Below are 27,373 nucleotides of genomic sequence, written 5' to 3'. Positions count from 1 at the left end.
AGCTCCCATGGCAGCGAATGCTGCTACTGTGATTTATTACCTACCTGCAACGGACAGTGAAAGTCTGTTGGCTTACATTTTCATTTTCTTGGTATTCTTTCATTAGAATTGATTTAAAGATGAGAGTTAGACCTAGTGTAGTACTCACTCCTGTAAGACAATCACAACCTCAAACGCACACACCGTGTCTTAACCACTACAACAAGCCATGCTTATTTACCCTTTGGAAAACAAACTATCTGATGCAAACCAAAAGATGGCCAGAAAACAAAATGTTAATGGTACAGGGACCATGGTGGAGAAAAGAAATCAGCAAATGTCACTTAATTGAGAAAAGTAAGTTCTACGTTATAGAAAGGACCTAACAGGGTATGCCTGTATTTAGGAAATCCATTCATTAAATTGGGAAGAAGTCAAAAACCCTCACATCAGCGTCTTGAAATTTCTAAGGATTGCATCAAGGCATGGAGCATAGTTTTTTGTTTTTTTTTAAATGTGACCATATGGAAAGAAAGACAAAATAGGGGCCACCTGGGTGGCTCAGTCGGTTAAGCTTCTGACTCTTGGTTTCAGCTCAAGTTGTGATCTCAGGGTCCTGGGATGGAGCCTCACCTGGGGCTCAGTGCCCAGCACAGAGTCTGCTTGTCCCTCTCCCTCTGCTCCTCCCTCTGCTCTCTCACTCTCCTTCCCTCCCTCCCTGTCTCCCTCTCTCATAAATAAAACAATCTTAAAAAAAAAAAAGGAAGAAAGACAAAATAGTTAGATTTGCCATCAATATGATTATACTCCTAGAAAATTCAGGTGAACTAACTTCTGGAATTAATGAGACATGGCTAGGGATCCTGAATTACATATATTCAAAGATCTGTAACTTTTCTAGACGGTATGATAATCAATGCAAATATATCTTGTATATATTGTTATTAACAACAACAAAAAACCAGAGAATACAAAGGAATATCTCTGAGAAGATATATCCAGAATTTATACAAGGAACTGTTCTCAAAATTTTGCCAAATGATATTTTTTAAATATTTGAATAAGTCGGAAGATATACCATATCCATGAAGGGGAATAGTGAATATTATTAATTTTTCACTTTCCTCTAATCAATTTATTAATTAAACATAACAACAATGGACCTTTTTAAGACAAAAAAATAATTCTAAAGTTCACCTGGGAAAGATGAACAGGTGAAAATAGCTAATAGTTTTTGAGTAAGAAGGTCATATATGTGGGACTTATCAGCTCTTAAGATATATTGTAAAATTGGATAAATAAAAAAGTTGACCATTGGTTCTAGAATTGACACAAATCAATGAAAATAATGGCTGTAAAAGCATTCAATGTGAAAAGGGAGCATTCAAAACCAATAAGGACAAATTATTTAACAAATGATTTCAGGAAATTTGGTTATCTCTTTGGTAGAAAGAAAGAAGGAAGAGGGAAGGAAGGAGAAAGAAAAAAAAAGAAGTCAAACGTGGTTCTATCCTTATACCATGCATTACAATAACTTCCAAATGCATTAAATGGGTAAATATAAACAAATATGCATCCCCCCTAAAAAATAGAGGAAGACATAGATATTTAAAACTCTTAGAAAAAGATACTAAAGGTTTACAGACCAATTATTAAAATACCACTTTGAAATGATTAATAGTAAAAGTATAATATCTTTAATATAGAGAAAACTCCTTACCAAAGGTTAAAATTTTGGTATTTTCATTTTATTTTTTCAGGAATTACAAATTATACAGATAGAAATCCTGTCTCTATTCCCTTTTAGTTGCTCTCTTCCATCACAAGGAAACTACTCCCATATTTTAAAATTGTATCATTTTATTTTTTATTATTTATATGTTTTTTTCAAATTATGTTGGTACTTTTAAATTATGTTAGTATATTTATACTTTGCTTTGTTTTCATAAAAATATGGTAATGTTCTTTTAGTTTCTAAATTACAGCATAATCTATATAGTCATTTAGAACTTTCCCCCTCTGTTATATTTTTGAAATTTTTCCGTGTTGATATGCATAGATTAGTTTATCCACTTTCATTACTGTAACACTCTTCCATTTTATGAGTCTATGAGTTTATTTTTCCATTTCCCCATTGATGGACATTGAGTTGCTTTAAATTTTTACTATTGCAAACATCATAATAAATACCCTTGCATGGGTCTCTTTTATGCTTGTATCTTTTTTTTTTTTTTTGCTTGTATCTTTTTTTTAAGTTTTTTTTTTATTTATTCATGAGAGACACACAGAGAGAGAGAGAGGCAGAGACATAGGCAGAGGCAGAAGCAGGCTCCATGCACCAGGAGCCCAACACGGGACTCGATCCCGGGTCTCCAGGATCGCGCCCTGGGCCAAAGGCAGGCGCCAAACCGCTGAGCCACCCGGGTTGCCCTGCTTGTATGTTTTTTACAAAACATGATGTTAAAATGTATTAAAACTGAGTTGTGAGTTCAAGGGAATATGTTGCATTTTTTTCTGTACCCTCTCTGTCTTAAATAATAATTTGAAAATTAATAAAAGAGAAATATTATGAGACTCCCTTAAAGCCAGTTGATAAAGTGTTCCCATGATTAAAATAGGCGGGCCCAGGTTGGGATGAGAGTGAGATTGGAAAACCTACGTGATGAGAGACCCTCAGGGAGATGGCCAGGCCCCTGTAGAGCCAGAATCCTGCCTACTTCGTCTACACAGCTTCCCTGGAAGCCAAGAGCCTCTGAGGGTAGACAGGGAGCTGTCAGGTTATTGTGGTGGTTTTGAGTTAGAGACCATTCCTCTAATTTCCCAGCTCCAGGCACTGGTATGATTCTAGAAAGTGGGGAGAGCAATCTCTACAACCTCCCACCAAATGACGGATTGAATTTCCCCTCTGGCTGCTGAAAATCAGGGCAAGCTGTCATATTTTATTTTATTAAAAAAAGAAAATAACCACCATGAGATGCCACCTCACAGCCACTAATGGTTGTTATCCACAAACATACCAAAGCAAAACATACCAGAAAGTAACAAGTGCTAGAGAGGACGTGGAGACATTGGAACCCTCGTGCACGCTGGTGGGAGCGCGACGCGGGGCAGCCACGGTGGAAACACATGGTGGCTCCTCAAAAATGTAAGCATAGAATTACCACGTGACCGAGCTGGCAATCTCTCTTCCAGGCATATGCCCAGAAGAAGAGGAAGCAGGGACTCGGGGAGATGTGTGTGCACCCAAGTCCACGGTGGCCTGAGTCGCGGTAGCCAAGAGGTGGAAGCTTCCATGACGGATGAAGGCGCGAAGAACAGGAGGTGCCCGCGGACCACGGACTGTCTCGGAGCCTCCAAGGGGAAGGAAATGCTGACCCAGGCACAGCGTGGCCAAAAGCTTACGCTGGGTGCAATAAACCAGTCATGAAATATGTGCAGTCCACCTAGACGAGGTGTCTAGGGGAGTCCAGTTCATAGAGCTGGACGGCAGAACGGTGGCTGCTGGCGCTGGTGGGGAGAGGGGACGGGGGCTGGCGCTGAGCGCGTGCACAGGCTCAGCGAGGGAAGATGGAAGGATGGTGCCCATGGCTGCAGGACAGCTCAAGTGCGCTTCCTGCCACAGAGCCGTACGCTTGAGGGGCGCCTGGAGGGCTCGGTCAGTGAAGCATCTGCCTTCGGTTCAGGTCATGATCTCGGGGTCCCGGGATCGAGTCCGGCGTCGGGCTCCCTGCCCAGTGGGGCATCTGCTTCTCCCTCTCCCTCTGTCCCTCCCTCTGCTCGTGCTCTCTCTCTGTATCTCTGTGTCAGTTGAATAAATAAAATCGTTTTTTAAAAAAGAACTGTACACTTAAAAACGGTAAGTTCGGTGTTGTGCATATTTTACCACAATTTTTTTTTAAAAAAGGAAAGAGGGCAGCCCCGGTGGCCCAGTGGTTTCGCACCGCCTTCAGCCTGGGGTGTGATCCTGGAGACCCAGGATCAAGTCCCATGTCAGGCTCCCTGCATGGAGCCTGCTTCTCCCTCTGCCTGTGTCTCGCCTCTCTCTTTCTCTCTGTGTCTGTCGTGAATAAATAAATAAAATCTTTAAAAAAAAACACAAAAAAATAAAAAGAAAATAAAAAAAGAAGAAAAGAGAAAAAATTGATATTTCTTACGAAACCGGGAGAAGGCCATTTTTACAAATCTATGAGAGTGAGGCCCCCTTTCATTATGTTTCTGTTCTACTTAACATCCGATTTAACAGAAGTGGCCAAAAAAGAGGAACAAGATACACACACAAATAAATATATATAAACACGTTTTGCCTAGTAAGTAATCAATATATATACACATGTGTATGTGTATATAGAGAGATGTAGGTATGTGTAAACATATACTTTATATACAAGTTTATATAAATAGTATATACTCATATATATACATAAAATCACGTTCTGCTTCATGAGTAAACAAAAGCATGCAGGTTAAAAACCCCAGTGAAAGGCAGATTGGCATCTTTTTAAAAATTACTAAATTCTAAAAAGAGATCAAAAGTGACAGAAGTTAAATTTTTCACAGCCTCTCTGCGTCGTAAGCTGGGAGTACGTATCCAATGTGGTTTCTTAAGCATGTTTTTTGACTCAGTAATCACACTTCTAAGAATCCGGCTCAAAGGAATCATCAAGGATGCAGACAAAGACGTATTTGTAATATGTGTAATTCCAGTATTAATTATAATAGTAATAGTCTAAGTCAACACTACTAGGTTGAAAAAATTCTGATAGATCAAAGCAGTGGCATGGAGGGCAGTCACTTGAAAAGCACACTTGCCCATCCGGAATAATCCTTACGATGTATTGTTAAGAGAAGAAACCCAAAATACGTAGCATTCAGGCCAGAATATATTTTGATCTTCATTCTTCTAAAACATAAGGTGTGTGTCATGTGCATTTGGGTGTAGATGTATGTGAAGAAAGGAAATATCCTGAAATCCCAATGATGGTGCTCACGGTGGTGGGATTTTAGGCGATTTTTGTACTTTTTTTGTTTTCTATTTTTCTATTTTATACTTTTTCTATAGTTTTACTATGAACGAACAGGCAGCTAATGGACTCTGTTTTAAGATGCCTCCGAGGGCAGGCCCAGGCCCAGGAGCAGCAGGAGAGCAAGTGAAGCTCGTAACAGCTGGGAGGGAGGCGGGAGTCACCAGAGACCAGCCTTGCCCACCGGGCCTCGTCCTGTAAACCTGCAGGAGAGAAGGTCTAGCTTCTTAGAAAATACACCCTGAGTAGAGTAAATGGGCGTTTTGTCCACAGTGAACTGAGATGGCTCAGAAAAAAAAAATATTAGGCCAATAGGTAGGGATAGATACATAGATACACAGATGGATGATAGAAAATTGATAGACGATAGATAATCGATAGATAACTAAATGGGGGGGGTGGAAGGGAGAGCGAGAGTATACAAAAGGAGCCAAAGTAGAAATTTTGGTGAGAGATAACTGGGGATCTTTGTTCTACTGTTGCATCCTTTCTATGAGCTTGAAATTATATTGAAGTAAAATGTGACTCCACAAAAATAAAAAAAGAGAGAATTAAAGGCCTGTCAAACCCAGTGATGATGACTAAGGCACGAATCTAAATCACCAGGCCTGCTTCTCCGTCCGCTCATTTATTTAACCAGCATCAACTGGGGGCCTGCTCTGCGCCAGGCCCTCCATTCAAACACTTGGGGACGCGCAGGGAGGAAAACCTGCCGTCACCGCGGTCCCCAGGCCTAACGCACGGGTCTGGGGCCCCGAGACTGAGCTAGCGTCTCCGGGCCCTGGGGTGCTGCTTATCTGCACGGACGCAGTGTCGCTCTTCAAAATACGGCCTTCGACTCAGAAGTGGTTTGTGACAGCCATTTGTGGGCCAAAAAGTGGCTTCATTTTAATTAAAATGACAGAAAGAGAAAGAGCGGGACTGCTGACGCCTGCTGAGGAGCGGCCCTCCTTGCGTGACACGTTGGCCCTGGCGCCCTGGGTTTCGCGCAGCACATCCTGCCGTCGCCCTGTTCAGCCCCGTGCCCGACGGTCTCACCCCGTCCCACGCCGGAGGGGCCGAGAGGCTGGGGCAAGTGGGCTCCCCAGAAGGGCCGGGTGCCTGGGACTTCTCCCGCCAGCGCCCAGGCTGCCTCTCCCACAGAGTCCCCCGACGGGCGTGCCCGGGCCTGTCCTCGGGGCAGAGGGGCGCATGTGCCACCGGGTCCCGGACCGGAGGGCTGCGGGCTTGGCGCAGGCCCGGGCAGGTGAGGGTCAGGTGCAGCCCCGCTCTTCTGCCCCAGACCACGGTGCCGGCTGTCCGCAGCCCGCGTGAAGCCAGCTGAGCCACGAGCCCGCCAGCGACCGGGGCAGGGCCGTCCCGCCGTGGGGCCGTGGGGCCGTGGGGCCGTGGGGCCGCGAGCCCCGGGGAAGCTTTGCCGCAGCCCGGGGGTGGGGGGTGCAGAGCTGCGCCGGCCCGTGAGCTCAGCGGCCTCCCCTCCCTCTCGAGCCCCAGGAGTGTCTCCCCAGGAACCGAAAGTGGAAGGACTCAAACGAAAAACTGCCAACCTCACCGAGACGACGATTCCTGTCCGGACCCGAATCTGGGAAGCGCCCCCGACGAGCCCCCAGACATGAGGCTGCTCGTCAGAGGAGGAGAGAATTAGCTCCTCTCAGATTTACTCAGTGACGCTTCCGAGCGCTGGAGGCCAACCCTTCGCCCCAAACCAGAGCACCGAAAGGCCCGACTCGGTGCACTCGCGGTGGAAATGCCTGCTCTCCAAGGCGGGCTCCGACGCCGACACCGCAAGCCAAAGATAAATAACAGAGGAAATCCTTGAGACCACGACCTCCCGGTGACCCCTGAGAGCTAAATCTTTGCTAGACCTCAGAATATCAAACAGGCCACCAGCCGGCCAAGAGCAGTTTGCGCACGAACGGCCTGGAGGCCACCTCGGCACGCAGGAGCCTGGCTCTCTAGAAGCCTGAGAAGAGAAACTCCGAAGGAATTTTTGTTGTATTCCCCAAAACCAAGGTTTGACGTTTAGGGGAAGAACCCCTTCCGGGAGATGAGCTCATTCCTGGGGCTCCGCTGGGGTCATCGGGAAAGGTGTTTGCTTGGGTGCAGGGATGGGACCTGCCCCTGTCCAGTGGTGAGACTTTAATCAGTATTTGAAAAATGTGGTCACTCGCCAACTGGCAGGATGTCACAGGGCTCCTCGGCCTGGAGGCGTGGGCGCCGGGTTCCAATCAGCAAACGGGGTGGAGCGTTGGCTGTAGGACCAGTCGTTGCACAGAGAGTCCTAGGGGATGCTGAGCCCCCCAGGCTCACCACGGGGGGCGCACGGAGCCGGTCAGCACATGGGTTCCCCACTCAAGACAGCTTCTCCGTTCACAGCCCACGAAGGAGACGCTTAGCTCCCCACTTCCAGTTTAGGAACCCCTGAGATCCAAGACAGTAACTGAGGCAGAGGGACACCAGCCTGCCCTGGGAGGGCCCGACCTGAAGCCTGCGGCAAAGCCAGCGGAGTCCCCAGAGCGACGGTGTGGGGAGAGGCCAGAAGACCACACCTGACCTCGGTCCGGTAGACGGGGTCCTGGCAACAGGAGGGCTCAGACAGGCCGAGTTTGCATCCCTCCGTGAAGACTCACCAAAGAGCTCCAAGGTCAACCGGTAGAGGTTGCATACGGAGAAACGGACGTCAGGGCGTGTCGGGCCCCGCTGTCCTCTTGTCGAAGACCTCATCTCTGTCCCAGAATCTGAAAACGGCCTCGAAGTTTGGAAGGCTTCTGTCTTCAGCGGGTGTCGGGGCCCCTCTCTCAGTCCTTCACCAGAAACATGAAGGGTTCTAGTGAGGTCAGAGGACGTTACGGAACAATGTCTACTGTCGTGGATGTAAGTCAATGTCTTCCGGGAGGAGCACCTCTTCAGGACACAACAGGCCTCCCCTGGGTGACCTGTTGTGAACACCCCGCGGACGTTCGTGGCTTCTGTCCCTGGACCTTTGTGGGGCAATCACGCAAACGGCGTATCTGACCCTGAGGACCCAAAGTCCCCCGTTTCGGCGCGAGCTAGGCCAAGCCTCGGGGTGATGACAGGTGAGAATGACAACCCAGACTTGGCCAATGTCACCATCACTTTGGTTCTCTGCCACCGCGTCCAACAAGCAGTGAAAAAAATGAGTTGAGAAAGGAAGAAAACCTTCATGAAAAGCTTTCAAGCCCAGGCCCTTACCTCACACCCTGGTCCTATTTACACGCACGGAATCCGTCCTCGGGAATCCCGTCGTTTATTTATTGGGAGAGCGGTCAACTCATGGCCATTCTTTGTGAAGCCAAACGAGGGTCTTGTGCGTGGAAACGTTTTTTTCGATCTCACGGTTACCATTATTTTTTATTATTTTTTTATTTTTATTTTTTTTACCAATATTTTTTAAAGTGGCCCAAGAAGTCTGATATATTTGACGCACCTGGAGTTTGCATTATATTGTTTTTTTCTCCAAGGAGGATATGGTTCCTGAGGTTCGCTCATCTTTTATCACAGACTCCGGCAACTCGCGGACTCTAGTGAGCATTTGTCAGTATCTCCCCGACCTCGACTGTGTTCCCTTCCGAAGGCTTCGCTTTCCCTATCCCAAGTCTCTGTAGTGTAGAGCGGGCTGTGCCCTGGATGAAGACAGGGTGAGTCCTAGGCCTGAGCTCATCAGCGCTTCCCACGGGCTCGGCCACGCACCTGGTGTAGGGGTAGGATGAGCCTGAACTCATTCTATCAGGTTGAGGCTCAGGGCCTTGCAAGAGTTTCCCACCGGACTTAAATTGGGGAAGAGCAGCCCCTGGAGCTGCCGTAGCTGCGCCACCATGTAGGACAGGCTTAGAGCTGGTGGGGGCCCCACAGGAAGGGCAAGGGTGTGGCCAACAGAGTGGACGGTGGAGCCAGGAAACGGAGATAAATTCTGACCCGAAGACATCATTCGAGCTTTGAGCCCTGCCCTGGCCTTTTAAGTTCTGCAAATTGATAAGTTCTTGTTTGGCTCATGCCAACCTGACTCAGTTTATTTAAGTCTCTTGAAATTGGAACGCAATGATTGTTCTAATTTATGCAACAGTCGTGGAGCTATTCCCAGAAAGGAAGAATTTTTGCCTCTGATTTCCGTAGGTTTAGGCCACTAGCAATACTGTAGTAATAACGGCAGTGGTGGTAGCAGCAGTAAATCCTACTTATCGAAGACTTTTGCCCCCAGGCACTACGCCTACAGCTTCATGCACATCATCTCGTTGGTGCTCTTTTTCTTTTTAGATTTTTAATTTTATTTATTTATTTTAGACAGAGAGAGAGAGAGAGCCTGCATGAGCAGCGGAGGGGCAGAGGGAGAGAGAATCTGACGCCGACTCCACACTGAGCGAGGAGCTGGACCTGGGGTCGATCCCACAACCACAAGATCACAACCTGAGCCAAAACCAAGAGTCGGGCGGTTAACCCACTGAGCCACCCAGGTGCCCCTCATTAGTACTCTTATCTCCATTTTACAGACAAGAAACAGACGTGACTAATGTCATAATATCTTGGAAAGTGTCAGAGATGGAATTTAAACCCCAGAGCACCCGATCCCGTAGCCAAGACCGGCTGTTATATTGCAGGTGCCACGTAGGCACGGAGGACAAAAGTGACATATGTTGTCCTTGTCCTTCAGAGACTCTCATTCCAGTGAGAAAGAGAGAGGGATCGAGGGATACAACATGTGGGGGCCACGGAGTCAACCCTTTCCCTGCCCCGTGTCATATTAGGACCTTATCTGGTCAGTGGCTGTTGCTTTTTTTCCCAACCACATGCCTGAAGCAGGAGAGAACATTCGGAAATGTAAGTTCCAAAGTCTATGAAAAGCACTTAATAAAAACATGGCGCCATCGCCAGTGCCTCCCGCTGCCAACCATACGTAGGACCGTTCCCGCTTACAGGCAAATCTCACACCAAAGCTTGTCCCTGTGATTACCAACCCACAGGATTTAGTTTCCCTCCCAACTAAACTTAAGATCCAAGTTTCTGGGGGCACCTGGGCGGGGGGGGGCTCTGAGCGTCTGCCTGTGGCTCAGGTCATGGTCTCAGGGTCCTGGGATCCAGCCCCAAGTTGGGCTCCCTGCTGAGTGGGGAGCCTGCCTCTCCCTCTCCCTCTGCCCCTCTTCCCCCCGCTTGTGCTGTCTCTGCTCTCTCTCTGAAATAAACAATTAAAAAAAAAACTCAAAAAAAAAAAAAGAGAGAGAGAGAGAGATCTAAGTTTCTGCAAGAACAGCCCGGTCCTGGCTGGCTCTCATCCTTTCCAATGATGCCCTTGAGCCCCTTGCAGGGATACCGGATCACGCCTACCCTTCCCAGTCTCCAGATCCAGATCCTCTATGTCCCCCTCTCATCCCCCCTTCTTTTTTTTTATTTATTTATGATAGTCACAGAGAGAGAGAGAGAGAGAGAGAGAGAGAGGCAGAGACACAGGCAGAGGGAGAAGCAGGCTCCATGCACCGGGAGCCCGATGTGGGATTCGATCCCGGGTCTCCAGGATCGCGCCCTGGGCCAAAGGCAGATGCCAAACCGCTGCGCCACCCAGGGATCCCCTCATCCCCCCTTCTTATGTCTCCTTTCCATCATTGGTCACCCTTTTTAAAATGTCCTCAAACCCAAAATGTGAAGGTCTGACTGTACCGTTCAAATACCTACAGTTTGGAGGGTGTATGGACTTGCTACTTAGGGGTAGAGTAGATGCCGCTAGCGTTTCCTCCGGGACCCAACCCCTCCGCCCAGCACAGCCTCGCCTCTGTGGTGCTTCTTGGGTTTGCAGCATCCTCGACTAGCTCTCCGACTGCCAGGCTCTTCACTCCATGAGATTTGCAGTTCATTAAAAATAGGGTGCGTGGTGCATCGGTTTGGCGCTCGGAAAAGCAGACACTGAGATGCGATTAGATGTGGAAGGGCCATGCCCGTGAGCGATAAAGAGCGCCGGGGGCAGATGCAAGCCTGGAGAGCGTCAGCCAGGGGTGCAGGTGTGACAACTCTGAAAGGAGCGGAGGAGAAGGAGGATGGGGCAACCTCGAGGCGGTGTGGGGCTGGCCCCTTGCGCAGCAGCGCAGACGTCTCGGTGGGAGGAAGAAATGGCCCTCGGGCCGCGGTCTGCTCCGTGCAGCGCCCGGCCACCGGCCACCCGCCTTCCCCGAGCAGCTTCTGGAGGCCACACGTGGAGGTGACCCCCCGGGAGGCGACCTCCGGCCCACGCGGGGCCTCTCGGCTCACGGTCACGCAGGCCCTCGGGGGGCCAAGAAGCCCCGGAGCTTCCGTAGCCTCCGAAACGCCACCCTTTCTGCGGCGGGAGGTTTACCCCGTGATTCTCTAACATGAGCTGCGGCTGCTGGGAAACGCCGGGAGAAGGATTCAAAGGCAAGGTGGGCGCGACGCGCGTCCTCCCGGGACGGCTGACAAGCCCTGCTCAGGCCACCCCTGAGCCCCGGGCCCTCCTCCAGCTCCAAAGGGGAAGAGAAACCAGTGACGACTGATACTGACCGTGCAGGCCACGTGGTGTCACCTTGTAATGAGAACAGCCCCGTCAGGACGGTATTTCCACGACCCTTGCTGGAGAGACGAGGCCACGGTGCCGAAATAATTGGCTTAAACTAACCCAGGCAGCAAGGGCCGCTCCGACTTCAGAACCCGTAACCTGCCCCCACGTTCCTATCACCCAATAGGTGATCGGGGCGATCCCGTTGTCGGGGGGCCAGAGGCTTGTACATTAGGGGGCACGGCCCTCATTAAAAATAAAATAAAATTTTAGACGGGGTCCTCGCCTGAGGAAGCCCGAAGCTGATGCTCCCTTAGCTGCCATGCATCCGCTTTGACTGTGAGCATGTCCTCGCCAACAGCATTCGTAGTAAGAAAAACAGCCACGCTTCAAATCCAAATGTATGAAAACTGAGCCGGTGCAGGATTTTAGAGCCGACTTTGATGAGCAAAGCTGTTGCAGGCACGCAGAGACCCGCGTGCCCCCCTGCAGCCTCCACGTGACTCACCGACCCGACGCCCCTGCTCAAACTCAAACTCTCCCCGTGCGATCCCTGCGTCTCCACTGTGCCATGTCACAGCGACTTCTTAACAATAGTGTGTTCGTAGCTGCTGCGTCAGGCCCTGCTCGGAGCCCTGTTCTCACTGCTGGTCGAAGGCCTCGTCCCACCGCCGCTCCTCAGATGAGACAGCCGGGCCCTGCGAGATGCAACGTCGTGTCTCTGGAATGCGCTCTCTGCATCCCTGCAGCATGATGCTTCACGCAGCCCAGGTAAGCCAGGCATGAACACAGGCCCAGAATAAAGTAGAAGAATTGCAACGTCGAGGTTTTTTTTAAAGACTTTATTTATTTATTGGAGAGACAGTGAGCAAGCCAGAGAGCACGCATGAGCAGGGACAGAGGGAGAGGGAGAGCAGGGAGCCCAACCTGGGGCTCGGTCCCATGACCTCGAGATCATGACCTGAGCTGAAGTCAAGAGTCGGGCTGAACCGACGGAGGGCCCCGGGCGCCCCTCAGAGTCTGGATAAGGCCTCACGCACGGAGGCTGGGTAGGCGTCTCGTCAGTCACAGACTTAATGCTTAGGTCAGACCCCTCTTTTGGCACCTGTGAACAGTGCAAGAACAAAACCGTATTTCACGTCAAATCAGCAATTCTGAGATATAGAAGACCTTGACACTGTGTGATTTAATGATAGGAAGTAGCTGTTTCCCCCCCAGATTGCAAATGTTGAAGCCCAGAGGATAAGAGGGACAGTGTCTGAACTGAAATGCTTGTCCTAAGCATTACCCTTCTATAGCCAAGTGTGGGTACCTGAGAGGTGTGCTACCCCTGAAAAACGAGAAACCCCCCAGGAACGGTGTCTGGGGAAACCAGGGGGGCGGGGGGTGGAGCACGTGTGTGTGCGCATGTGTATGTGTGTGTAAGATCACCCGGGAAACCGGCTCGGCGAGGCATCCTGGCCAGTGCAAGTGTGAGTCACGTTCGCTCCTCGAACTCCAATGTTTGAAAGAACTTCCAAAGTTGCCCAGTTCCAGGCCTTCACTTAGAGCCGTGGGCAGCGGGACCCGAGGTACCAAGGGTCACAGAGCCAAGGAGCATCGTGCACAGAACAAACGGACGGAGGACTCGGCTGCGCCACGCCGCTCGGTGACCAGGCCGGGCCGCGCGCAGCATCACTCGGCCTGCACCGGGAGCACAGGTGTGTGCACGGCGTGGACGCGCCCGGTGGGCACCGGAAACCCTCACCGTGCAGCCCCGTCTCGTCGCGGGCTGCTACCCTGCGATGCAGAACATCGTAACCCGGCGTCGTAGAAACAAAGGAAGCAAAGTTTATTGCTCAGGGTTCTGGGGCGGGCAGTCGGCGACCAGAGGGTCAGCGTGGTTGGGGGCTGATGGCAGCGTCTTTCACCCCTTGTTGCTCCTCACGAGGTGGGAAGAGGGGCCTGGCTCTCTGGACTCCTCCTACGAGGGCACTAATCCTGTTCATGAGCGCGTCCTGCACCTCCAAGGCCCAGTGACCCCCCTGCAAGGGCCCCACCTCCATGCGTCATCCCACTTGGGATCAGGGCTCCATACATGGGGAGGGGGACACACACGCTCATTCCACAGCACCTGTCACGGCTCTGGGCCTCTGGGTAAGCTCTTGTCTCCAGCTGCAGTGCTTCTCTTCTTGTTGCCACCAGACGAGCTCCTTCATTCGTCGAGACTCAGAAGCATCACCCTCATAAGGAAGCTTCCGGTGAAGGCCCCTCGTCCCCCACCTGCCCTTCCAGGAAGTCGTAATTCGCTCCCTCTTCTCTTTTCTCAGGGCCCGGCTGCCAGGGCTTTGGGCACGCACACGTTGTGTCTGGGTCCTCGGTTTCATCGTGTTCCTTCCATTAAAATCTGAGCTGTTCAAAGGCAGGGGTCCGGCGCTGCTCACTTCTCTAAGCATCTAACGCCTGGCCTCTTGCGAGTACTGAAAAAACGAGAGGAATAGTGATAATTAACGTCTAATCCGTGCAGTAATCCTAAAGGGAACGCGTGGCGTTGCCAGTGTCCACCGAGATCTCTCGCTCTCCCAGGCAGGTGTGGCCGCGTGACCCGCCGTGACTGATGAAATGGAGGCGGACGCGAGCTCCATCCCGTCCGTGAACGACGGTCAGCGAGCACCGGCTCGTTCCTCGGCAGAGGCGGGCCCTAAGGCCTAGTCTTGGGCGGGCAAGGTCCCGAGGCGGCGAAGGCTCAGTCACCCTCTGCTGACCCACGTCGGACGCATGGCACGGACGGGAGGGCTGTCTCTGTCGAAAGCGACAAATCACTTATATTTTATGTTCGCTACTGCAGTACAGCGAGGCAAGTCCTCCTCCGACTCCTCCCCCCACCCTCTGATTCATCCGTTTCCTAATCCTACCTCGGTGCCGGGGTCTGTTCAACAGCAACCCTGGAAGGTTTTTACGCATTAAGCATTTGTCTTTTCCTAAAGGCGATAAAGACCGTCAGCGGGGTGTGCGTGTGCAGTAAGGTTTTCTAAGGTCATTAAAACAGTTCTTTTTTTTTTGCTTTCTGCTCAGCAAACGCGGTATCTTTCACTGAATGTCAAACGCAAATGCTTTTTGTCTGTTACGGTTCCCTTTCTTACGTCTTTAATTCGTTTTTATTGAGCCTGATCGATTCTTATCTGACATAACGTCGTACAACGTGTCGATGTGACACATTCGTGTATTGCGGCGCGATCACGGCGGCAGTGTGAGCTCGCATCTCGATCATATCACGTCGTTGTCGTGTTTTGTGTGTGGTGGGCGTAATAAAGACCCAGCCTCTTCGCGAGGTTGAAGTCTACAATATTGTCGCCCATAGTCACTACCCTGTGCATTAGACCTTCAGGACTTGTTTATCTGCACATAGCAGATAAATAAATAACATTTTTCCTACTCTCCCACCCCCCAGCCCTCTGTTTTTATGAGTTTGGCTGTTTTAGATTTCACATCTAAGTGATATCCTACAGTATTTGTCTTTCTCCGTCTGGCTTATCTCACTTAGCACAATGTCCTAAGGCCTGCTCTGGTTTCCTTAAAGAAATTTTTATTTGAAGAAGAAAAAAAATTCTTTTTTTTTTTTTTTTTTTTTGCAGTGGTATCAATGAGTTGGTAAAACACTGAAATCAGGTTGGATGAAGGGAACAGAAATCCAAGGCTAAAGAAAGGACCATTGTCTGTCTAACTCAGCCCAAGGACCCTTCCATGAAGGCTGGAAAGTACAGTGTTCTCCAGGTTGGAAGTCAGGTTAGTACGAGCTAGTGCTTAAGAGCACGGTTTCAAAGCCAAATGAGTCCCAATCCAAGCTCTGCCTTGTTCTAGGACTGTGGCCACATCCCTGCACCTCTGGGAGTCCCAGGTTTATCATCCGCAAAATAGGCCCATAATAGCTGCCTTCATATGGTTGTCATATGGGTTACATCCTTCCGGGAGTTCAGGTTGACAAAGCCCTTGCCATGGTTGCGTTGGGCGAAGAGAGGTTTTACGCCCGCCATAAATAACACCTGCCCGTCTGCACAGCTTGGGTGAGAGAAAAATCACAAAGGTATCGCGAGGAAGTGGTGATACTCAAGGAAACCAACCCGCGTTCGCTCATCTTTGTAGTTCCTGTTCTTTTGAGCAAATCTGTTGCTCAAGAAATTAGAAGGTGACCAAGGCACAGTCGGAGGACGTGTTCTTTGCGCTTGGGGGTCAAGGATTAAGGTACAGTTAAATACGTAGTAGACATTGTCTAGGCCCCAACCACTCTCGTTCTCCTTAAAATTCTTGCTTACATTTCTGCCTCATCTTTTTTTTTTTTAATTTTTATTTATTTGTGATAGTCACAGAGAGAGAGAGAGAATGAGGCAGAGACACATCTGCCTCATCTTGTGTACACTCCGTGCCTGCATTTTTATCCCCCCATACACCTGGGGGAAATTAGCATACTCAACACACGGTTAGGTACCTGGCCTTTCATTTCAGAATGTATTCAGTTGGTAGCTGTAGATAAAAGTATAGAGACCTGGGGCGCCTGGGTGGCCCATTTAGTTGAGCATCCTGCTCTTGGATTCAGCTCAAGTCATGATCTCAGGGTCCTGGGATAGAGCCCCGCTTTGGGGTCCACACCCCACTTGAGACTCTCTCCCTCTGCCCCTCGCCCTGCTCACACTCAGGAATGCATGCACTCTCTCTCTTTCTCAAATAAATAAATAAATCTTTTTAAAAAGCGTAGAGATGTTCCTTACTCAGTTTACAGGTAGAAACTTCTGTGCAGATGAACCATGATTCATTCACCTGGTTTCCAGAGACACACATTTAAGCCGTTTCCATGTAGGACTTAATGCATAGCCTTTGCACCCGTAAGTGCACATCCTGAAAATCCGTTTAAACTGAGAAAATGAACAAAAATAATAATAAATAATAATAATAATAAACTGAGAAAATGTGTTAGGTTTAGCACTGGAGGTTACTCCTCTGTGGTGATGGTAAGTCAAATATTTCCTTTTCATCTGTGGAAGTATTCATTTTTCTGGCTCTGATTAAAATGTAAAGTAATGACCTGTAAATATTGGTGTGATGACTTCTGCCAAGTTGCAAATGGAGATTGTCTTCTTCACTCTGCTAGGGGTGGGTGGGAATCTTTGGAAACTCCTTTTTTCCTTGGTAACTTCACTTTACTGACTGGTCATAAGGGGAGACCCATGGACGTGATTCCCAGCCCGTTGTCTTAGCCAACCCCTCGGTACTTTAACAAATCAGTCCTTCTGTAGATGATGCGCTCCACACTGTACTTTAACGCTAAGTAGGAAGGAATCATTATCTAAGAGCTTTGTGGACTGTTACCTTTGTATTTAGAATTAGAAAAGGGGGGTCCCTGGGTGGCTCAGCAGTTTAGCGCCTGCCTTTGGCCCAGGGCGTGATCCTGGAGTCCCCGGATCGGGTCCTGAGTTGGGCTCCCGGCGTGGAGCCTACTTCTCTCTCTGCCTCTCTCTCTCTCTATCATGAATAAATAAATAAAATATTTCAAAAAAAGAATTAGAAAAGGAATCAAGTCCACAAGACGAATGTCCAGGAGAACCCGGGGCATCCAGAATGCACTTTAGCTTGAGGGATGTGAGCTCACCAGTAGCAGAGCACTAGAGACTCCACTTTCTTTTCCCATTTCCTCATGATTCCTGTGCCAAGGGACCCTAGGTCTCTGGTGAGAAAATGATCCTATGTTCTCAGACATTCAGACATCATAAGCCCCGAACACTCCTAAGGTAAGAGTTACATCAACAGAAGTTCGTTAAATGGTTTCTATTATGACCTAATGGCCAGATCTTAGGCCTGGGATTTGTTCCTAATCATCACCTCACTTCACCTGGCAGCTTTGAGTTTATCATTTCCCCATTATCCAAGTTTGCCCATTGGTACAAAAGAATGAATATTTGTGATCATCAATAACTGCACTTCGCTTAGAGATCCCCCAGTGAAGTGAGTGGCCATGATTCCCATACGTAGCAGGGTTACACAGTGAATACCCATCATATGATGTCTGTCTCACTACAGCCCTACGAGGAAGGCTAATTATTACATCCTCTGTTTACAGCCAAGGCCTTTGAGGCTCAGAGAAATTAACTAATATTCCCAAAGGAGTCAGAACAAGTGAGTTGTGGAATCAGGATTCAAACTGGACTTTAACGACTGTGCTTTCCAAAGTCAAATTAGATTTTATTAAGTAGAATCCTGAATGCATCGTCGTAAACATTTATCTTCAGTGTCCAAAGTCTTCTGAAAATGTATGCATAAAAGACTCTCTTACAGGAATTACCGTTAATATCACAGTCAGTCAACAAGATTTATAAACTACCCTTTATGTCGTACCAAGAATAATGGCAGTAACATTTTGCATTCCAGACTCCCTTTCAGCTTCTCAAAGTACTGTCTGTGTCTATTGATGCATTTTATTCTCCCAGAAATACTACGATTTCTCAGAGGTGAGGTGAGAGAACTTGCCTAGTCAATTATATAGTTTCCTGACCCTTCATCCATTGAAGTTTCTTTTGGGAGGAGGCCTGTGTTTATGCGCGTGTGATTCAATTATTTTATTGAATTTTTTTTTTTTTTAGGTAGAAGAATAAGTTTTTGTTGTAACAAACCAAATATTCTAGATCTGTTTTTTTGAATTAATCACTTGCCTCTTTCCTCCAATGTTTCTGAAGTTGTTCATGCTAATGGATTCGTATGTAATCTTCCACTCCCGACTATGGTAATCCATACATCAAAGACAACGTTGTAGACTGAGTCATGTAGTAAAAGGTACCTTCTCCAGGAAGTCAGGAAGTATAGTCCTCACAAATTTTGGCATAGGAACCCATCCAAGGGGATCCCTGGGTGGCTCAGCGGTTTAGTGCCTTCCTTCGGCCCAGGGCGTGATGCTGGAGACCCGGGATCGAGTCCCGCGTTGGGTTCCCGGCATGGGGCCTGCTCCTCCCTCTGCCTGTGTCTCTGCCTATCTGTCTTTTTCTGTATCTCTCATGAATAAATAAATAAAATCTTTAAAAAAAAAAAAAAAAGGGAACCCATCCGAGATTCTCCCACTGGCCCTAGCATCTAGTCCTGCCTTTCTTATTCATCCTCTGCCTGAATTCCTCTTCCCAGAGAGACGCCTCCCATCCTGACCATCGACAAAGTAGGCTCCCAGGATTAATGGGCACTGGATGAGTTTGCTATGTTCCCAGTTTGTCACGCACTTGACACACTATCTGTTCAACAGAGCACATGAAAATCGTGAGCCAAACCCACTCTGTCACCCGAGCCACTTGCCCATCAATTTCTACCAATGATATTTTATGGCTCATAAGGATGACTTTATAAGAACCCGAAGCTGGGAGTGAAGTGTTTGCGCACACAGTACTCCCTGATACAGATGGAGCACACCTTCTTTTACTCCCTTCCTGCCATTCCCCTGACAGCGTAACAGCGTCTATTGGGCTCTGTCCTAAAATCGTTTTACCATCATTTAACTTACACCCGCATCACATCAATTTTGACATCATAATGTGATTTGCATTGATTCGAAGCTGCCATCGCGATGAGCTCACAACTATGTCAAAACCTCTGTTGAGTAAATAAAGAACTGATTTTGAGTGTGGGGAATGATGTAGGATGGAAAGATCACGGAAGGAGACCAGAAACAATACAAGCTCAGTAGGGAAATTTTAGACATCAAACGTTTTTTTTTAAAAACACACACACACACACACAAAATACCAAAGGTCACTAGTCTCCCACATCAAATGCACAGACAATTCTTTTTTAAACAAATCCATTTCAGTCTGAGTCTTGAAACAAGTCTAAAATATGTGATTTTGTTAAGAAGATTCTAGGATGATTTTAAATTTGTTGTTTTTAAGAAGCGAAGGAGGAACTGTTTTGGATGTCAGAGGAGGGAGGGGAGAAAGAATTTCTTCTCTGTCCCTCCTTCAGCACATGAATTTCAGCTTCCCCCAAGCCATGGACGCCTGATCTTGAGCTGAAAAATTCCAAAATCATTCTCATTTGCAGACTTAAGATGCCACCAGAGGGACAAAGTGGGCTCTAAAATGTGGCTCTGTGTCACTTCTTAGGGGGCTGACAGCCCCTTTCCTCTCAAGGAAGGCTGGCTGGGGCACCCAGAACTTGCCCAACATGCGACATCTGCATTTATGTTGGCAACAGTTCCACAAGGGGGTGAGGTTTGGGCAAAGGTGGGTGGAATCAGCAAAGCAAACGTCACCCATCTCATCCTGTCTGAAGAAGGCGGATGGAGACGGAAGGTTTTCAGGCTGAGTTCCCGCCGACCTTAACTGGAAATAACTTGCTCTCTTTCACATCTGCAGCTGTGTCCTCCTCAGGGAGTTGTCCAACTCGATGTGATTTTAAACATCTGTCAGCTAAATCAGAGCTCCAAATTTAGCACTCGGGAACATTATGTGGATTTGCGATGCTCGCTGGAGAACACGGACCCATTAACCAAGCTCACATGAGACAGCCGGGTGGTATTCTGGTTGGCAGTTTCATCTATGACACATTTAATTTGCCCGCACATTTATGAACATTATGTAAAGGGAAAGAGTGACCATTTCCCTGAAAACGGCTTCCGAATGGCCGCGAGATCAATACCCGAATGGAAAGTCTTTACACTGGGAACACTCACTGTTTTCCTATCCAATCACTTGCCTGGAATTAAAAAATATTCCCAATGGAGTCATTTTATCTGCATTTCCTGACACTCTATCCTCTACCCTGAGCTGCCTTTCTGGTCCAGCTACCACTTGGCTCCATCCTGGAGGGAGGTAACTTCTGCATAGAGTCGTGGTCCGTGGTTGCCATCTCTGAAGACATCCAGCAAGTGGAAAATCATCCTTTTCCTCCACTGGGCTGATGCTTCTGAAGACACGTGCTGTTGTTGGAGAGTCACGAAGCGAGGCCTTTGTTCCGAGACTCTCTTTTGGGCTGAGGGCGATACCCCTGAAGGATTGCCTGCCAATCCTTAGTCCAGAGGGGGTTTGTAACCCATCCCATCAGGTCCTGAGATCATGGCGCCCTTGAGGGCAAGACAGCCTTGCGGTTCAGTGTGGGCTCCCTCCAGGTGATCTACCGCAGTGGACTAAAGCTGGTGAGTTCGCTTTCCTCGGGTTAGTACCACACCTCACAGCTTCCAGAGTCCAGTCCCGCAGATGGAGCTCGTTACCCCCTCCCCGAAGCTCCCCAGACAGCTGGCGTGCCTCTCATCTGGTACCGACATGTGGTATCGTTAGGGAGTATCCTCAGATGCCACTGAGCACTCTCAGGGGGGCAGAAACGGCATTTGATGCATCGTGCATGCCCAAGATTAGGGCGGTAGACGATGGCCAACTGACGTGTTATAGACAGACGACTGGCACTAGTCTGAACAGCTTAAGAAGATAATGTCTGGAAGCAAGGAAAGGTGGTCTAGGCACAGGTGAGCGGCAGGAGGAGAGGCCTCACAGAGGCGCCCTGGACCATCCCAAATGGATGGCGGCTGTTCGGGGAACTGGGTCAACGCTCAGTTCTCTTGCTACTGGAGGGAGGGCAGTCCTCTGGCTGAGGTGCCCGAGCCCAGGTGCCGGCAGTTCGGGGCTAGGACACAAAGAGAAGAGCATCCCCACGTGGTTGTTTGAGGGGTCTGAGCAGGTGGTGGTTCCCACTTCCTAATGTCTTCCTTTTGCCCCCCTGACCCGGACACTGGATTGGCTGATGTGTACTCCTTGATAGAGGAAGGCCTTGAGTCTTCCCTCCACTTGTCCACTTCTGGGATGACACGCGCGCCCCACCAAGGTCGTCGATAGTTAAGGCCGGAGACTGTAGCATGAGACGGATCGGGGTTCAAGTCCCAGTGAGGAAGTCATTAGGGTGGACGCTCCTGAGGTAACTGTAAGGATTAAACGAGCCCATGTGAGTAAAGTCTCTGGGCAAAGGTTCCGCGTAGCCTCTCGATTATCATCGTTACTGTAAGTAGTTTGGACTCTAGTTTGCAAGTGATAAGAAGAAGCCCACGGGCTTCATCAAAACATACGGGTGTGTCTCCTGGACACCAGCAGCGGGGACGTACCCGGGCCCCGGGGAGGCATGGTCGCCTCCGCCCTGCTCTGCATGTCATTGTCTGGGGAAACCGTCCTCTCGGCTCCTCAACCGACAAGGTGCAGATTGAGCTGCCCCCAGAGGAGCCCAAGACGAGTGTTCTTTTCCTGGCGTTCCTCTGTCGGGGGAAGAGGGAGGTTGGCTCCCCTTGAATCCGGCTCTAGTCCTGCTCGTTCAGCTGCAGCCGTGGTTAGGCACAGGTGGAGACGAGGTCACGGCTACCCGGAGGACCCCTCCCCCGTAGGCCCGCTACTGGGTCGGGGGGCGGTCATCACAGGGTGGGCAGATGCTGCAAGAGCTCCCCTCAAGCCATCACGAGGATGGAAACGGGATATTTAGAAATGTGTGAAATGGACTTCGGCGCGGGAGGAAGAAACCCCGGCGGAGTATTGCATGTAGGTCATAATCATAACGACATTCATTTCTGAGGGTGAAGAGTTACAGGGAGCATAATAAAGAAATGGTTTTCATGTTATGGTGATGAGTTTTTAATGCCCTTTGAGTTCATAACAAAGTTTTGTTTAACGTGCAAAGCTCCCACAAGGATTAATAACCCTGGAGCCTTTGCCACCTAACACCTTAGTGAGGATTAGCTGGAGCTGGCCCAGAGCCAGGCCCCGGGGGACAGATCCAGGCCTGGACGGGAGGACGCGGGAGCGGCGAGGACCAAGGGCACCGGAGGCAAGCTGCCGTTCTTCTCAGGGTACGGATGCGAAGGCCCCTGCTCCTGGAGAGGCAGGAAGCTGACTCCGAATTCGGCATCCTCGGTCGTATTTTCACAGGATGTCGGTGAGTTCCGGGCCGGAGGAAGGGCAGCTAGCCACCCGAGAACTCCTTTGGGGATCAGAGGGCACCAGGGGCATCACGAGAGGATGCCGCACGGTTTTCAGGGCCAGGCGGCTGCCAATTTCCAGAGGTCCCCCCAGACGTCCTATGGATCCACATCTACGATGCAGATGCTCCCCAGCCCGGCACAGTGGAGCCCGTGAAGAACTCTGGGCGCAGCTCCCACCTCTGGATGCAGCGGAGAAGCCGGGGACGGTCTGTCCACGTGGCCCTTCCTTCAGCCAGAACGTCAGTGCGCTGCTCCTTCTAACGCCTCCCTCGGGGATCGGGGAGGACAGATGGCCACGGTCATGTTCAAGCCAAAGACGGGTGAAGCAACTCTCGCCCCCTACCCCAGAGACAGCCCTGCACCCCCGGCCTGGCCGGGCCGGGCTCTGAAGTGAGATCATCGGCAGCCCGGTCGCGGAGGAGAAGCGCTCTTTGTGGGATTGCTCAAGCTGGCTGTCCCGAGCCATCGCCCAGATGCTGCCGTAAACACTTTTATCTCCAGCAAAGCTGTACGCGGCCAGAGCTCCAGGAGGATTCAGGGCAGCCTGAGGGCTTTGGGGGAGCGTTCACGGCCCAGGCGGGGGAAGACCCAGCGTTCTGGCGCCAGAGACCCTTCCTTTCTGCTCCGCCCGTGGCTGCGGTCGACGCCGCTAACTCGTGTGGTCTCAGCAGTGTTTGGCCACAGCCACGGGCCCGCGGTCTGTGACGTGCAGACCTGCCGAGTCCTCGGGGGCCGTCGTCTCCTTGAAGTCCCCCGTAACCAGGCCCCACTTGGTGCCCACCACTGGGCTAGGAGCGGAGCACAGAAGGCGGACTCAGATCAGTCCTCACCCAAGGTATGTCGAGTCCAGACAGGGGGGAAATGCCCCAGGAGGCAACGACAGCGCAGGGGGCCCACGCCCATGGGGTTAAGGACAGGGTGCCGGACACGGCTCATGACACTCAATGGCATCGTAACGGGCCAGAGAAGGTGTCTCGCAGCAAAGGCCAGACGTGCAGAGTCCTACAGGAAGGTGCGGCGGACGTGGGCCGGTGAGGGTGGGAAGCAGACCCGCAGGCCGCAGGCCCCACACGGCCTCGGGCCCACCTCTGTCCCGACGCCCGGCCGCCCCTGGGTGTCCCCGGGAAGGGCGGGCGCCGTGGGCAGCTGGACACACAGAAGTGAAAACAAAGGCTTTCGTCCAGGGATTATTACAAAACCTGACTCTCTGGCGGCTCAGAGGACCGTGTGAGCTGGGTGCTGGAACTCTCCAGAGCCACCTGGAGAGCGCTTCGGATCCCGGGGGCCTATCGCGTGCGGGTAGACGGGAGGAGGGAGAAATTCAGCACAAGAGGCCAGAAGGAGAAGAGGGAACAGAGGGGAACAGGTCTGCAGGGGGAGGTGACGGAAACGGGAGGAGCCCCCGAGCGCTGATTCAAATGTGGAGGGTGGAGATGCCTCCAGGTAGTGACGTCAGCAGCCGATGCATGACGTCATAGGGGTTCCCCTATGATTGGAACCCCTGTTTGTAGGATTGCAGAGCTGCGGCCAGAGAAACGAAGCGAGAACCTGACTACTACGATGCCGGGCATGTGCCGGGTGTATTCACCAGGATAATAAAAGTTAATAAAAGTGAAGTGACTGTTTCAAATTTCTCTGGTTACCCGTAAAGGGAGCAGAGACACGCAGGGCTTAGATGAATTGTCCAAGGGCTCACGGCTGCCTCGTTCTTCCCCGTACGACCCATGAGGCCTACCGCATGTCAGGCGTCGTGCGTGGGACACCGGCAGAGCCAAACCCTAGACGGCGGTTATCCAGGCTTCGTTTATATTCTCTTCCGTACGTAGGTCAGAGGCATCGGTCACCGTCACCTTCAGGAGGGCCCGGAAGAGCGTCTCATCTCCAGATAACGGTCTGATCTCTTCCTCGAATATGCAAGCATTTGATCAACTGCAAAATATGGAGGAAATAGTTTGTCCTCAAAAGATAAAGCTCTTGTGGACTTCAGGTTTGCAGCTTTTAAAGCAATCAAGGCTGGCAAAACAAAGCAAATTGAACGAGGTCGAGTGTATTTTACTATGTTATCCTCTGAGATTATCGCCTGTTTTGTTAGACTCGTTAGCATCTAGCTAGTTAGCAAACTTACATGCCTCCCTCACAAATTATATTTTTAGGACGATGATCTTGGGTCATTGAAGTTTGGGTTAATGAAGTTGCCTGAGGATTATTCCCAAGGAACTCTAAATCGGAGGATACAAAGGAGCCGTTCTCGACGAACCCCACCTTTGGTTATGTTTGGTTTGGCTTGCGCGCCGTTGGCCCACACAAGAGCCTTAAGACTTTTGAATTAATCCACCACACTTAATAATCAGGAGAAAAAATATATATATATTATCTTGATTATATATATAATATAATATATTTATATAATTGTATTGTATTATAATATATATTATAAATAATATGATATTTTCAGGAGAAAATATTTATATTATCTTGATTATATATGTAATATATTTATATAATTGTATTATAATATTATATATTATAAATAATATGATATTTTCAGGAGAAAATATTTATATTATCTTGATTATATATGTAATATATTTATATAATTGTATTGTATTATAATATTATATATTATAAATAATATGATATTTTCAGGAGAAAATATTTATATTATCTTGATTATATATGTAATATATTTATATAATTGTATTGTATTATAATATTATATATTATAAATAATATGATATTTTCAGGAGAAAATATATATTATATTGATTATATATGTAATATATTTATATAATTGTATTGTATTATAATATTATATATTATAAATAATATGATATTTTCAGGAGAAAATATTTATATTATCTTGATTATATATGTAATATATTTATATAATTGTATTGTATTATAATATTATATATTATAAATAATATGATATTTTCAGGAGAAAATATATATTATATTGATTATATGTAATGTATATTATCTTGATTAATACTAATATTAATTAATATATTATATATAATTAATTAATATATCAGTATATTATATAATAATTGATTAATATAATATAAATTAATATAATATATTAATTAATAAGATTAAATTATATCTTGATATATATAATATATGTAATCAAGATTCTACTTAGCATAGTACTTCCTAGGTCCCAAGTGAAATAAATCAGAGAAAGACAAATACCATATGACGTCACTTATATGTGGAATCTAAGAAGCAAATAGATAAACAAGTAACAACACGAAACCAGAAACAGAGTCATAAATACAGAGAAGAAACCAATGGTTGCCAGAGAGGAGGGGGTCAGGGCGACAGGCAAAATAGGTGAAGGGGATGAAGAGGTTCGAACTTCCAGCCATAAAATAAATCAGGCACGAGGATCACAAGCGCGGCACGGGGAATACAGTCAACAATACGCAATGATACTGCGCAGTGACGGAAACCACACTTACCACGGCGAGCGTATTGTAACGTATCCGGCGGTCGACTCCCCACGCTGTACACCAGAAGCTGATACAACATCGAGTGTCAACGACACTTCAGGTAAAAGTTTTTTAAGATTCCCATGTGCGTGTAAAAAATAAAATTAAAATCGTACGCTTTTCTCCCGTTAAAAAAAAAAAAATTAAGAATGCAGCTTCTCCTACACAACCCGAGGTTCTCAGGGTCTCACTCACAGGCAGCCTGGCCTGGCGAGGGCTGTCTAGCTGTATACAGGCGGCGTCTTCAGGGAGAACGAGCCCACGTCACCACAGCCCGCCTCACCCCCTGCACCCACCTGCTTCACGTACTTACACGCACGAAGCCTTTGCTGGCATTTGGGTTCACAGCCTCCGCTCCCTCCCAGGGGTCACAATCTTTGCCGAGCGGTGGACACTTCCAGCCACTTGTCTGCAGGCGTTGGCTCCAGCGTGGTTCTGGGGGTCAGTGGATTCGAGTAAAATGTGCGCCCCTCGGCCGAATCTGCAACCTTGCCCCCCACGCTCCCGGCGGGTCTGGGAAGGGAGGACGTGGATTTCAAATGGGTCTCGGCCCCTCCGGGACCCCACGGCCCTCGCCAGGGGCAGAAGCTTGCAAGTGATGACAACGGTTTGTCCGATTGTTATGGCGAGTCATGGCAGCACGAAGGTGGGGGCCACCAGTTCTAGACTGGGGGCGGGGGGGGGCTTCCAGGAATGTAATAGAGCAAACGGTAATGGAGCTGGATGCTCAGGATCCAGCCAGGAAAGCAGGAAACACTCTAAGTCGGGGAAGTGGAGCGGCTTCGCGCTGCAGGTTGGTAACCTGGGGCGCGGTGGCTTCGAAACGGGACCCCAAGTTTCTCTGAGGGTGGTGGCCTGCACCCCCAGCTTCCCCACACCCCGGATCCAGACAGGGGGGTGAGTGTTTCAAGCAACAGAGAAGGTGGAAAGTGACGGGTACACGGAAAGTGAGGGGCGCGGGTGGGCTGCCATCCTCTGGGCCGCGGTGCCTGGGAGGCGCAGGGGCTCGGGTGGGCAGTCCCCGCTCTGAGCCAGCCCGGCCCCCGCTGTCCCGTCTCCCCGGGGATTCGCCTTCCCCGCTGAGGCCCCGCCGACCAACCACCCTGGGCCTTTCCAAACTCCTGACGCACAGTGGCGGTTTGAAGCCACCGAACTGGGGGAGAATTAGTTACCGAGACACAACGGCAAGAACGGTAAGTTACGGTAAGTTACGCAGTTGCTAAGAAGCCAGACAAGACCGGGGGGCGGGGGGAGCCCGGGGATCTGCAACAGCAGGGAACACGGTGCTGCTGTCTCCGGGCCGGAGGGTATGAGTGAGCCTCGGGGTTCAGGGTCGCCAGCAGAAGGCAGAACCAGGCAGGCCTTCCAGAAAGAAGAAACAGCCAGGACTGAAGCTACT

At 49.3% G+C, this 27,373-nt stretch overlaps 1 protein-coding gene across 5 annotated transcripts in view; it reads left to right on the top strand.

Annotated features, from left to right (window-relative positions):
- Nucleotides 1–24,835, top strand: part of RNLS (renalase, FAD dependent amine oxidase) — a 273,338-nt gene extending 248,503 nt beyond the window's left edge. For 3 of the 5 annotated variants that reach the window (XR_007406285.1, XR_007406284.1, XM_049102110.1), the window contains one exon: nucleotides 3,172–3,833. Coding sequence is in view for 3 of the 5 variants with exons in the window: in XM_049102110.1 (XP_048958067.1) it covers nucleotides 3,172–3,252 (81 nt within the window). In the remaining 2 variants the exon portion in view is untranslated. Of the gene's footprint in view, nucleotides 1–3,171; nucleotides 3,834–15,131; nucleotides 15,159–24,306 lie in introns of those variants that run through there. The other 2 variants (XM_049102111.1, XM_049102114.1) reach the window with 2 other exon arrangements.
- The last annotated feature ends 2,538 nt before the right edge of the window (nucleotides 24,836–27,373 follow it).

Source organism: Canis lupus, chromosome 26 (genome assembly GCF_003254725.2).
Source record: "Canis lupus dingo isolate Sandy chromosome 26, ASM325472v2, whole genome shotgun sequence".
Taxonomy (NCBI): domain Eukaryota; kingdom Metazoa; phylum Chordata; class Mammalia; order Carnivora; family Canidae; genus Canis; species Canis lupus.
The sequence above is the reverse complement of the archived record's forward strand: the minus strand, read 5'-3'. Positions and strand labels throughout refer to the sequence as shown.